General features: G+C 34.2%; 4 protein-coding genes and 6 pseudogenes across 10 annotated transcripts, besides 1 other annotated feature; 4 read left to right on the top strand and 6 right to left on the bottom strand.

Annotated features, from left to right (window-relative positions):
• Positions 1–12,966: a mobile genetic element.
• On the top strand, positions 301–573 carry TVAGG3_1073550 (uncharacterized protein; the record flags this gene model as incomplete). Its single annotated transcript, XM_051256462.1, has 1 exon — positions 301–573. The coding sequence occupies one exon, from the start codon at positions 301–303 to the stop codon at positions 571–573; it is 273 nt and encodes a 90-aa protein (XP_051076317.1).
• On the top strand, positions 598–1,447 carry TVAGG3_1073560 (annotated as a pseudogene). The gene has a single exon. A coding segment is annotated over exon 1 (850 nt).
• On the bottom strand, positions 3,175–4,090 carry TVAGG3_1073570 (annotated as a pseudogene). The gene has a single exon. A coding segment is annotated over exon 1 (916 nt).
• TVAGG3_1073580 (uncharacterized protein) lies at positions 5,800–5,985 on the top strand (the record flags this gene model as incomplete). The annotated part of the gene is made up of 1 exon (XM_051256463.1): positions 5,800–5,985. One exon carries the CDS (start codon positions 5,800–5,802, stop codon positions 5,983–5,985), a length of 186 nt encoding a protein of 61 aa, XP_051076318.1.
• TVAGG3_1073590 lies at positions 6,382–6,950 on the bottom strand (annotated as a pseudogene). Its single transcript has one exon. A coding segment is annotated over exon 1 (569 nt).
• Positions 7,058–7,432, top strand: TVAGG3_1073600 (uncharacterized protein; the record flags this gene model as incomplete). The annotated part of the gene is made up of 1 exon (XM_051256464.1): positions 7,058–7,432. One exon carries the CDS (start codon positions 7,058–7,060, stop codon positions 7,430–7,432), a length of 375 nt encoding a protein of 124 aa, XP_051076319.1.
• On the bottom strand, positions 8,256–9,037 carry TVAGG3_1073610 (annotated as a pseudogene). Its single transcript has one exon. A coding segment is annotated over exon 1 (782 nt).
• Positions 9,207–9,758, bottom strand: TVAGG3_1073620 (integrase core domain containing protein family; the record flags this gene model as incomplete). Its single annotated transcript, XM_051256465.1, has 1 exon — positions 9,207–9,758. One exon carries the CDS (start codon positions 9,756–9,758, stop codon positions 9,207–9,209), a length of 552 nt encoding a protein of 183 aa, XP_051076320.1.
• Positions 10,477–11,307, bottom strand: TVAGG3_1073630 (annotated as a pseudogene). Its single transcript has one exon. A coding segment is annotated over exon 1 (831 nt).
• Positions 11,844–12,462, bottom strand: TVAGG3_1073640 (annotated as a pseudogene). Its single transcript has one exon. A coding segment is annotated over exon 1 (619 nt).
• Positions 12,967–12,969: the final 3 nt, after the last annotated feature.

Below are 12,969 nucleotides of genomic sequence, written 5' to 3' on the forward strand. Positions count from 1 at the left end.
ATTGAAAGTACATCTGGCTTCTTTTCTTCTTGTTCTTTTGGTGGCTCAGTTTGAACAGAAGGTTTTATGGGCTTCGTGGACTTCACCCTTGTCATGCACCTTAATGTTGTCGCTCTCTGTATTCGCTAATGGAACCTTTCTTTTTCTTACATATATTTTACCATCTTTACTCTGACTTACATAATAGAAAGGATGTTGTATTCCTCTGGCGTCATTTAATATAATAGACTCTCGTTCTGATTTTGACAAGCTCATTTTACATCGGTTAAAGTTTTAATTTAGTTTTTTATCTGCAGTCAAATGACTCAGACAAGCCCTACGGACAAGACCCAAGGTGTCATAGATGTTGAAGCATTGAAGAAAGAAATTCGTGAGCAAATTTTATCCGAACTGAAGGAACAAAAACAAGAACAAAAGCCAGAGAGACCAAAGAGAAAACTTAGTGAAAAACAACTTGCTGCATTAGCTGCTGGAAGACAAAAGAACCCACGTTTGCTGGCGAAAAAAGCTAGAGAAGAAGCAAAAGCAAAGGAAGAACAAAAAGCAAAGGAAGCTGAAGCAAAGAAAGAGTAAATGGTTTATTTTTATCCAAACTAAATGTATAGACAAATACCTTTAACTGTTGCGTTCAGTAGTGAAAACCCTGACGTCAAAATAAAGGGGAACAGAGTAACGTTTAAGTTTCCAACAGACTGGATTGTGAACATAAATGAAGAGAAGTACATTGGCATAACATCTATGTATATAACACGTGCTTTCAGAAAGGTTGACTTTATACTTCAAGTCGAGATAGAAAATGACGAACAGTCTTTAAGCGCCCAAAACATTCACATATACAAATACTTTAAAGACGATACAACATTGTTGCAATGTATGATTTCATTTAATGAGATGTTCGAGAAAAAGTTCAACATTGAAGTACAAACTTTACGTGAGTTTCTTGCACAACTGAAGGAAGAAGGTAGTCAGCCACAACTTATAGACTTTCATTATGAATTTAATGAAAATGAAGATGGAACTCATGACTGTCAATTCATTGTATTCTCACCATTCAATGAAGTCGCTAAAAAGAAAGAAAATCCATTACGTATAAGATTTCAAATCTCTGAACCAAGTGATGATTTCAAGAATGTTTTCAATTATGATGCAATGCTTCCGAGGAAAAATGAATTTTCAAAGATTGTAACAACCTGGCATTTGGGATAGAAAGCAAGCAATACTTTACTCTAATATAGCCAAAGGCGTTGAAAAATGAGTTCATTGGTCATACAAGAACTTCACCACTTCCTAACCCTAAATACTATAAATTACTGGCTTCAATCGTGAGTTTTGGATAGACATGTACTCCACTCATGACCATAAATGTCCAGTGTTCTTGCCTCCAGATGGGAAGGACTGTCTCTACATTGAAGCACAACTCTTAAACTCTACCATCGCAGTATTGTAAATCTACGCTAGCTTTATTTTTATCACGAATGACCTCATTGCTGACACAAAATAAATGACCTCAGAACTTCAACTTACGAATAAAGCTTGTTTTAGTCGTTATTGAAAAGTTGAACTTTTCAGCAAAGCAAGGTTGACATGACTTACATAAGTCGAATGCAATCTCTTGACCATCATGAAGTGCATTGTAAAGTTTCATTAAACTGAACTCAGAGTCTTTGTCATATGTTCCAACAGGTATGTGAATGTTCTTATCTTCATTGTAATAGCATTGTATAGCTTCAGGAAACATTTCATTAGCGGTTAAAGCAATAACATCTTGCTTCACGCCTTTCATTCTGCAGTGAAATGCAACTTCATTTAAATCGTTAGTGAGTAAGTCTATGTAGGTCTTCTTCACAACAGAAAATACTTTTATAAGCTAAACTTTGTTTTCCAGGTGTTATTTGCAAAGTCGCTATGAAATTGACCAAGGTTCTTTCCTATAAGTTCTATACCGTATCTCTTCTTAAACTCTGCTGCAAGCTTTGGGATGTCTTCATTATATAAGTGCATATGTCGGTATCCTGGTAAAATATTTGAAGACCCATGTCTCTTGCAGTACAGATACTTCATTCATAATACGTTTTGACATAGACAGAATATTAACACCAAGTGGACAGAAGTTAAAGTGTCTGCAAATGCTTTTCGTTAGCTTGAAAATAGTTTTATCTGAACCATCAAACCTTCGAACTTCACTATATGGTTGTAATTTCTTTATAGCATATCTTATAGCATCTTTGTCATCTACTATGGTTATTTTTGACTCAATAGGAGATAGAATAGTTTTGCCATAAATGCTGTTCAGAATGAGTTTTATAATTTCTTGCAAAGGATTTCCTTCTTTCTTATACTTTAACCTTAACTCAAACAACTTCTTTACTTCATCTCTTATTCTCATATCTCTGTTTCCATCGTAATAGTATCCTTGCAACACTTCACATTTGACACCTTGATATTTTATGAGGTCTTGTAATGTTATATGGTCAACATACATGAGACAGCAAGTGTTTGAACTTCTTGGAACGTTAAGTTCTGGATTTAGTTCAGGGTCGCAAACTATTAAATGAAAGTGTCTGGGTATACCAATCTCTGTTATCTTAATGAGAACAAAGAAGCCAGACATAAACTTTTCACCAATGGGTTCCTTTTGGTCGTCATCGAATAAATGTCTCATGAGATACTCTGTGTTTAACATTTCTTCCTTCAATACTTTTGGAATACCTTCTAAAGTATAAAGTCTTGCAATTGCTGATGGATATAATGAAACAGTGTCGAAGTCAGCAATGAGTTTCTTTTTGCTCTTTTGTTTCATGTTATCTGACAACATACATCTTCCACCTTGAATGCATCTCGAAATAAATTCTCTTGGTTTATTTGAGAGGTCATAAAGATTTCCATTCGGGAAGTATACTCTGTTCTCAATAATTTGTTAGCAATAGAACAAATACTAACGTAGTCATAAACGTTTAAATCAAACTCTTTCAATAAGTCATTGCGGAACTTTACAAAACCTTCTCTTAAAATTCTTACATCTTGTTTGCAGTAAAAACGTGCTATATTTTTCTAAGTCGAAGTGGTTTTCATCTATTCTGCAACCTTTGATGGAATCTATGTTCTTCATAAATGTATCTGCATCATGGATAAACTTACATGCTTCAGAAATGACACCAGTTCTGTTGTCATTTGCTAACAAAACACTGCTGTAGTAGTTATATGGAAATACTTCTTTCGGTCCTGTTTGTAAGTTAAACATAGCAGGAAATAGTTTAAGCTTCTTATTTATAACACTGTAAGAGTCTTTTATAATAATTGCCCGTCCTTTATATAAACCAGTTATTTGCATTGTTCGTGAACCTTTAATGATGGGAGTTCCTTTCACTTCTGTCATGTGTCTTAAGATGAAGTTTATGTCATAACTGAGGTTATGGAAATATATTAAACTCTTGTCAGGAAGTCTTTCCAAAAATTCTGTTGCACAGTTTTGACCCCAAATGCTTTCACTCACTGAACCATCTTCACTGTCATAACAGATGTTAAAAGCTTTATGAAAGCCATCCGTACTACACTCAAAGTCAGCAAAGAAAACGTGCTCAGGTATGAATTTACATTTAGCTTTATTTACTTCTTTTGACTCTGCTTTCTTCTTCAGTTGTACACAATACTTTGGAGCATATGTCAAATCTTTAAATGGTGCAAGGTTCTGTTTATATAAGTCAGTAGTATATGTGAAAAGTTCTCCATAAGAAATAGGTTCGAAATATTTGCACTCCCACAATGTTTTCATAACATCCCATAACGGTGTTGTTCTATCATAACGAACTACATATTTATCTTCTCTCTTTGTATAAATCTTCATCTGTTTCTCAATGTTCATTCCACCACAAGCTTTGAGAATTTCTTTATAGTTTCGAATGAAGTATGTTGTCATTGGAAGTCTTTCATTTAGCATGTAGTGGTCTTCAACAAGAAGTAAGTCAATAGTTCTAACAGTTTCGCATTCTTTTGGTATATATCTCTTTATTTCATTATGTCTTGAGTCATTGAAATAACCAATGGTAACATTAAATGCTATACCTGTTGCGTCAGAAATTTCTTGTACTTTACTTTGAGGAAAGTCTCTAACACGAATGACTTCTCTCATGTGGTCAATAGTTTCTTCATTTACTCCAGCCTGAATGCAAGCATAAACGAAACAATTGTCCTCTGTCATAAGTATTGCAGTTCTTTTGTTCAGTTCATTGAAGATTTGGTAGCGTTCAAGATTTATAGGTAATGTGCAAAGATACTTCCATAACTGACCGCTTCTCTTCTTATAAAACTTCTTTTCACCATTATCTTTCCAAAAGCTTTCTATAAGTGCTGGGTTTCCTGTTTGCTTTAGAGCTTCCAAAATGGCTTTCTGGTCATTTGTCAGTGTGCTTTCATCTCTATATGGTCTCTCTTTTTGGTTTGCCTTTCTTTACTATCTGACATCGTTAAGCCTTCATATTCTGTTAAATCATACATCTTTATTTCGGTAAGATTCTTTATGTTTGTCAAGAAGAAGTCATAGTGCATTTCAACAATACCTGCAGCATTTGCTTCTATCTCTGATATAAAGTTCTCCTTCAAGAGCTGATGTAGTAATGTTCCAATATTATTGAGGTTTAACGTAGAACATTCATACTTTCCACCAAGTTTATAACATACCATCCATCTCTGTTGGAGTTTATTTTAATTTTCTCTAAGAGTCTCATGAAAACCTTACCAAAATGTTTGTGTAAGTAGTCTCTGTTTGGTTCATCTAAAGCTTCGATGTTAAAGTCAATGAGTCTATTGCCTGACTTCACATTCTCTTCCTATTTTCTTCATCTTTCTTTAACCATCTCTCACCTTCTTTTGGTTTGTCGTCAATGGAACGAATGACATTATATTAGCTTTGCGAACTTGTTCTATAGCACTTTTAAACATCTCTCTTCTCTGTTGTTTCAGTGTGTCATCTCTCTTTCGTGTTTCACCAACGTTTGCATTTGTTATGTCAAACATTTCTCTTCTTACTTCATGAGGTACAGCTCTTCTTGTTTCACCAACGTTTGCATTTGTTATGTCAAACATCTCTTGACGAACATCATGCGAAAGAGCTTTACGAGTATGACCAACGTTTGCATTTGTTATGTCAAACATTTCTCTTCTTACTTCATGAGGTATTGAACGTCTATGATATAAGTCAATAGCAACGTCATTTAAAGGAAATGCTCTTGCATGGACTTCGTCCTCGCCGCGTTGCGGCTTTATGAACTCATGAATTCTATCATAAGTTATTTCACCATTATAGTCATTGAGGATGTCAGCGAGTGCCTTTTTGTTTGTTGTGTAATGCTTTGCAACATCTATATTAGCTTCTGTAAGAAGTTGTTTTATTTCCGAGTGTTCTAACTTAGACAACTTCCGATACATCTTTAGTAGGAAATAAAAAAATTTTTGAAAAAATTAGATTAGATTTTTTTAAGTTATTTTTCAAAATAATTTAATATTTTTATTTTAATGAAACACATGCAAGATTGCAAGTTCTTTTCATACAATGCTCTCGCTACTGTCATCAAGAATGAGTTCAATGGTGCTTCAAACGTTAATGTTATCTTTAACAAGAAGTTTGTGAAAGAATCTAAGTTCGGTCAGTATGTCAGACCATTAGCTATCGTCATTGACCGCAAACGTTATACTTCACAAGAGTTAGCAGTAGTTTTGAAACAAAAGGGTTTCTTCGTGAATGTCAAAGATACTCATTATACTGTTATAAAGAACTCCAACATTGACTTCTTCAGTATTGCTATGAATCTTTCCGAACAGAAAGAATATAAGAAGGGTGAAACAAATGTGAAATATTATCCTTCATCTCTGAAGACAATAACGAACAAAGATGTTATACAAAAGTTCTTACCAAAGGTTGAAGAAGCTTCTATTGACATTGACGAAGGAAGTGAAATGGTTGAAGAAATTGACCCTGAAGCTATTTAACCAAAAATATATTTTTGGTGAAGAGGTGAGATTTCACCTGTTTTTTCACCTCATTCTCTCTTCGTTAATGTTGTCGTGACTTCTTCGTTAATGTTGTCGTGACTTCATTCTTCCTCTTTGAAGTTATCGAAATATTCTGTTATTTTTTCCTTCAGTAATGGTAAGTCTTCTTTGAAGGTAAGTATTGTGCAACCTTTGATGTCATAGTGTGTTTGAGGAAGAGTATTTTTGACAATTTCTTTTATTTGCTCATTCGGTGTCATTGAAATCGGTAAGTTTTCACGATAGAACCAGTTTCTGTCAGATTTATATATTTTAGCAAGGTCGTAAAAGCTTTTGTTGTTTCTTCTGACTAAATGCAACATAACCATATCTCTGTCTTCTTCATTCTCCAACTCTTCAGTATAAATCATATACTTATAGTTCTTTTCCTTTCCTTTTGGTACTGAACGTGGTATTCTTTTCTGTATGCTTTTGTCTTTGGATTCAATGACTTCATCTTTTGCTTGAAGTTTCTTTTCCATCTCTCCACGTTCTTGTCTGTGAAGTTCGTCAAGAAGTTTGTAAATATTCCAAGCATAACGTGGTGAAGCCCACATTGCAACTGCATTTACTAAAAGTCTATGAACATAATATCCTCTCAAACCGTTTGGCAATTTTTCACGGTTTTCATAGAGTTTTGGCGACTGGGATTTTTTACCTACTCGCTGTTCTTCACTGTTTTCAGAAAAAAGTACGTCTCGCTGTGCTTCACTTAATAGTTCTATGGTGCTTTGGTTCCTAAACCAGTCTTTAGGAAGCTTAGTATCTGGAGCAAAACAAGCCGTCAAAATACTTTGCATTTGGTACATGTCGTCTTTGACAGAACGAATGAGTCTCAATTGTTTGTTATACTGTATGTATTCGTATTCTTCATTTATGACTTCATGAACGATAGCAGTTGTTGTGTTCTCTAATGTTGACATATCTGTCTTTACATACAGGATAAAAAAATAAATAAAATAAAAACTAACTTTATTTTTTTTGAGATAAACACTATTTCTTCACAACATTAAATTTTATCCTGTATGAAATGACTTTAAAAAGATTATTGACTGACTTCGAATACTATCTCATTGACGCACTGACAGACCCTCAAAACTGTGTTGAAAGTTCTTTAAGCTTTAAGATTGAAGGTACGACGCATTTTGTCTTCACTTACGTATTGAAAGAATATGACCGTTATCATAACGAAGTGAATCAAACACTAATAAAATTTGTAGATAAAAAATTGGTTAACAATGAATATTTTAAACGTGAAGACCCAAACACTGCTGGAGATGATGAAGAATACAGACAAGTTATTGAAAAAAATAACGCAAGATTAGATGCAATAGAAAAGAAGTTTAATGAATGTCTTACAAACACGTATGAATATCTTATGCAGTGGGAAGCCAGATGGAAATAAATTTACGTCAAATATGCAATTTATAAAATCTTATGTCGACAGGCTACGTAGCACAGTGGTCTAAGGTGGTGTTATGGAGGGGTCAGGGTCTGTGGTTCGAACCGCGACAGCGCCGTATTTTCTTATTTTCTTTATTTGTCTTGTTTGTCGTGAATAAAAAGTGTCATAAAAGTGCTCTATCTTCCACGGGAATAAATAAAAAATTTACTTTATTTCTTCTTTATTTCTTTGTTCCCGTGGAAGAAGGGTTTTTGCCGTTTTTTCTCAGCCGAAATCAACGATTTTTTCATTTTTGGAATCCTTAGCAAATGAGGAATCTTTTCTCTCGTGGAAGCTTTGACCAAAAATATAATTTAGGTGAAGAGGTGAGATTTCACCTCTTTTTTCACCTAATTTTCACCCTCATGACTTTGTCATAACTTCTTCGTAAATGCTTTGTCATAACTTCTTCGTAAATGCTTTGTCATAACTTCTTCGTAAATGCTTTGTCATAACTTCTTCGTAAATGCCTTGTCAAGATTTCATCGTAAATGCTTTGTCATGACTTCTTCGTAAATGAGTGTAAATGACCAAAAATATAATTTAGGTGAAGAGGTGAGATTTCACCTCTTTTTTCACCTAATTTTTCACCTCTTTTTTTCACAAGCGTTTTACATGAATTGTACGATGTATATTTGAAATCCTAAACAGTTTTGTAGCTTCTATTTCTTCGCTGAGGATATCAAAAGTTTTAACAATGCCGAAAGTCTCTTTATATTTCTTCTTGACGTCAGATAATAGGAAATCTTCTGCTGTTGGATAGTTTTTGTTCAGAAATGCTAACATGTCCATTTTATCTTCTGCTGGCTTTTCTGCTTCTTTCTTTAAGTCTGCATAGTCGTTTCGCATTCTTTCTATCTCTTTGACGGAGTAGTTATATTTCCTTATTGCTGCTTTACATTTTGAACATTGTGGGTTCATTTTTGCATTATACATTGAAATTTGACCTGCTAGAACAACTAAAGCGTCAATTGCTCTCTTCATCTCAAACATAGCGGGTCTTAGTTGTTCGTTCCATACTTTGCCTCTTCTATCTTTATCTCTTATTTCCCAAACACATTCAGCAACTAACGAAACAAAGTTGTCGTAGGTCTTAAATTCTTCAGATTTATATATGTCAGAAACATTCTTATATACCATATCGCAATCTTTGTCCATAACTTTATGGTTGCAATGAAAACCAAGGAATTCATAATTTACTTTACGTATGAACTTCTTTATTTCTACTGAGTCAGTTGCTTTGACTTCAATTTCGTCGAATTCAGGAATAGTTAGTTTTTGATGCTGAATTTCAGGTAGTTTAGGTAAATGGTCGATGAGGTCCTCCATTTCATAAAGATACTGTTCATTTGTTTCATCTTTCGCACTACAGTCTAAATTACTTGTTAAAAGTTCCTGCTTAATTTTTTGTATTTCTGTTTCGAAAGTAAATGAAGAAGGAATGAAGCTTTCCATCTCTACTAACATAGATGTTGGATTCATGACTAACGAGTTTGGTGAAGTTGTTGTGGACAGAGTCCCGCCGTTCGCGGCTTGAATTGTTGTTGTGCCGATTGTTGAAATCATATCTTTTATACAAAATAAAAAATAAATAAAAATAAAACTAACTTTATTTTTTCTATCTTAAGGAAATTCACGAAAATTCAAGAGGTGAAAAAACAGGTGAGAAAACAGGTGAAATCTCACCTCTTCACCTATAATATATTTTTGTCTGATTTACATCCAACGAAAAAGTTTAGAAGAATTTTCTTATTCTTTCTGGCATGTTTTTATCTTTCCAGTACTCCCGCTCTAATGGTCCCAGATGAGTTGGTTTAGATTCTCTCAAGTTCTTAGATGGTATAACATCTTCAACGCCTCCTTCATATCTTACTTTATAAGTGTCATCGTTTATGTTGTAGTCAAGTATTTCAATAACCACTCCTCGCTTTGCTTCGTCAATGGTTTCAGCAAGTTTGCCATTACTACTTTCGACTAATTTATGACGAGGGTAAAATGCTATGGAGTCGTCAGCAGCTTTTATAAGATATCCATTACCTTGCGTAGAGTCTACGATATAATAATTTCGACTTAACCTTAAACGTTTCTTTGTCAACGGTTTGTCGTCAAGAACTACACGAACTTTTGTTCCAGGAATGAGAGTAAATTGTGTTGAATTTCTGATATTTTGTGTTTGACTTCGTTTCTTTTGTATATACTTTTCTTCTTGTTGTTGTGTCATTGAATTTGGTGTATGTCCTGTTGTAGAATGTGTTGAGGAATTGTAAACTTCGATGAAATGTTTCATTGTTTCTTCGGTAAAGTCTCGCTCTTGATTTAAATCTCTGAGAGTCCTTATGAAGCGGTTAATGATACCGAGTATGTTATGGTTATGGTCTTCAGTAGTGTAGTGAGTTATGTTATGCTTAATGAGAAATTCTGTGATTTCGTTGCTGAGGTATGCACTCTTGGTCTGATGTTAAAATACTTGGGCTATGTTCTGCTACAAACTTTTGTAAAACTCTTAACACTTCATGAGTTCCTTTATTTCTCATTATATACGCAAAAGCTTTGCGAGTGTTAACATTAATGAAGATGAGGAATGGTTTATGTCCTCCTTTTCTGCTTTGAATGAGAGTGTCAAATTGGTATGCGTCAGGAGTGTTGGAGTAAATTGGTAAAAAGTAGTCGTAAGGATTTATTTTTGTTTGATGTACAACATTTTTGTCAAAGAACCTTTTCACTTCAGCTCTGTTAGTAAATCCCGAACTCTTTGCAGCTTCATTGAATTCTTAAATGACCTCCATGGATGTTGTTCGAATACTTCTTTCAAGCTCATTTATGTAAAGTTAAAGATTTTATTCTAGGCTCAAGCGCGTTCATTGAACGCTATTCCATGCAAATACAGTCATAAATGGTGGCATATAATCTGCACCCGAGCCTGTTGGATTTGTTGTGAAAGTATGGACATGATTTCCTCCTGGTTCAGTTGGTCGAAAAGTCTTTTTTGCTGCATTGTTATAAGATGGAGATAAAACGTCATTGCCAGCTTCATACTCTGAGTTGTATAATGGGTGGTCTCTTAATGAGTGGCTATGGTCGCCAGAAAAGTTTGTCGTTCCTGTATGAGTGTGCGGTGGAAGGTTTGCTTCAGTAATTTTCTTCGAACCTCCTGTTTGCTTTGAATATCTAGCACAGTATAAGAATTTATCTACAATCTGTTCCCACGTACCGAAACCCAGAACTGTTGCTGGATTTGTTGAGTTCATTGACGTATAAATAGAACCTATAGGATATAATGTTTGAAGTATTTCTGTCTTTAATGTTTGAAGCTCTGTTTTGTCAGCTTTCTTATCTAACATTGCTGGTAGTTCATATGCTTCAAAGTTTCTGGCATGATCTTCGGTATTCCTGCAACTCTTATCTAAATTGTTAAGAGTATCTTTTACGCTTGTACTTGGATTTTCTAATGGTGCACTTGAACCAAGGTCAAAGTTCAATATTATGTCGTCTGCTCTAACAGTAGTGAAGGATTTATGTGTATGGTTCTTGTCAGCTTTCTTATCATATAAATCTTGAGCAGTGAATTTAACATTATTTTCATCCTCCATGACATAAACATTTCTACATCTAATGTATTTCATCGTCGTTATGTTTTCCTCCGATGTTAAACCTTGTGGAAAGTTAGGAGGTTTCCAATATAATGCATCCCCACCAGTTCCTTCAACCGTTCCTTCAATACTTTCTATACCAACAGTTGTGAAGAAATCATGTGTATGGTTCTTATCTGCTTTCTTATCTAACATTGCTGGTAGTTCATGTGTTTCAAAGTTTCTGACATGACCTTCAATGTTCATACATTTACTATTTAAGGAGTTTAGTGTATCTTTTACGCTTGTACTTGGATTCTCTAAAGGTGCACTTGAACCAAGGTCAAAGTTCAATATTATGTCGTCTGCTCTAACAGTAGTGAAGGATTTATGTGTATGGTTCTTGTCAGCTTTACTGTCTAAAGAAGTTTGAAGTTCATTTATATCGGAGATGTTGTGTTTATGAGATTTCAAAACTTTGTTCGTTGCGTCAAGTTCATCTTTGTCAGCTTTACTTTTAATAGCATCTTCAAACGTTATTTTTGACTTAACTCTCAAAGTAAATTTGGTTCAACTAATACACCATTAACATTGAAAGTAGAGGCATAAATTTCACCGGTATAACCAAATGCTTCTGGTGCTTTAGCTACATCATACTGTACAGTACAGCTTATGTCATAACCTTTAGCACGAATGTATTTATATCTTCTTTCATTAACATTTTTTGTCTTCGCTTCATCACTTCGTGTTAAATATCCATGGTAGTCCGTTATAATCTGTTCGTCTGAAGTTATATAATGAACGTGGTTTTTGTTTGCTTTTTCGGCTAATTTCTCATTAACATCATTCACTTCTAATTCAACTCTTCCGCCAGAACTCTTATTATCATTAATCTTTTTCATTAATTCGGTAATTACGTCATAAAGACTATATTCTGTTTTCGGTTTTGTAAATAATGAGTCAAAATTTCTTTTCATCATTACATCGCTGACATTAATGATATCACCAATTCCTTTTTCATTTATTCTCTTCATTAATTCTGCAATAATGACGAATATATAATCTGTTAATTTATTCTCTTCATCGAGGGTTATAGAATGTTTTGAAATTGAATCATTAACTCCTCTAAATAAATCAATAACTTCAGGATACACGTTTTTAATGTCTTGAATAACCCGACCAGTATCCTGTTGTTCATGTTCTTCGTTCCCGTCGTTACGTGGTTTTATATCTCTAACCATCATCAACGCAGCCATAACCGGAGGGTTTTGTTGCTACCTGTTCGAAAATCCGTCCGTTATGTATGGTATATCTAAATAATTTCTTTGTGTTTGTTAAAACATTTGAAACAAGTCTTTTAAAACCATCTACAAAATTTCCTGTTTCACCTAATGTTCTTGCAGCATTTACAAGCTCACCCATTCCCGCTTTTGACCCCAAAAACGTCCATATTGCATTTATTTCACTCTGTATAGTTGTCCATTCAGCGAAACTAACACCCGCATTCGCTAAGCTGAAAATGAAATTCAGTGGATCGAACTTAATTCCACCTTCTTTTTCAATTTCAACGAACTCACTAACATGAGATTTTAAATATTCTTTCGTTAAAATTGTTTTCCCCGATGTTATGTCATTAACGAAACTATCACCGTCAAAAGTTAACGAATTCAATTTCGTCGTTGATGCTTTTATTTCATACACCGCTTTATCGATAGTTTTTGGCTCACCTTCTTTAGAAGCATATGAAACATTAATGAATGAATTATATGTATTCGTGAATGAGTTAAAATCAATGATTTTCATTAATGACGCCTTTAATGATTCATTAACTGTTGAATCCCTTAAAGTAATTAATGAACTGTCATGGGCTTCGCCCTGGTCGCTTTGCGACTTTATGAAAGGTACACTGCAAACCGTCGAGTTTGGAAT

Source organism: Trichomonas vaginalis (assembly GCF_026262505.1).
Source record: "Trichomonas vaginalis G3 chromosome Unknown ctg_103, whole genome shotgun sequence".
Classification (NCBI taxonomy): Eukaryota; Parabasalia; order Trichomonadida; family Trichomonadidae; genus Trichomonas; species Trichomonas vaginalis.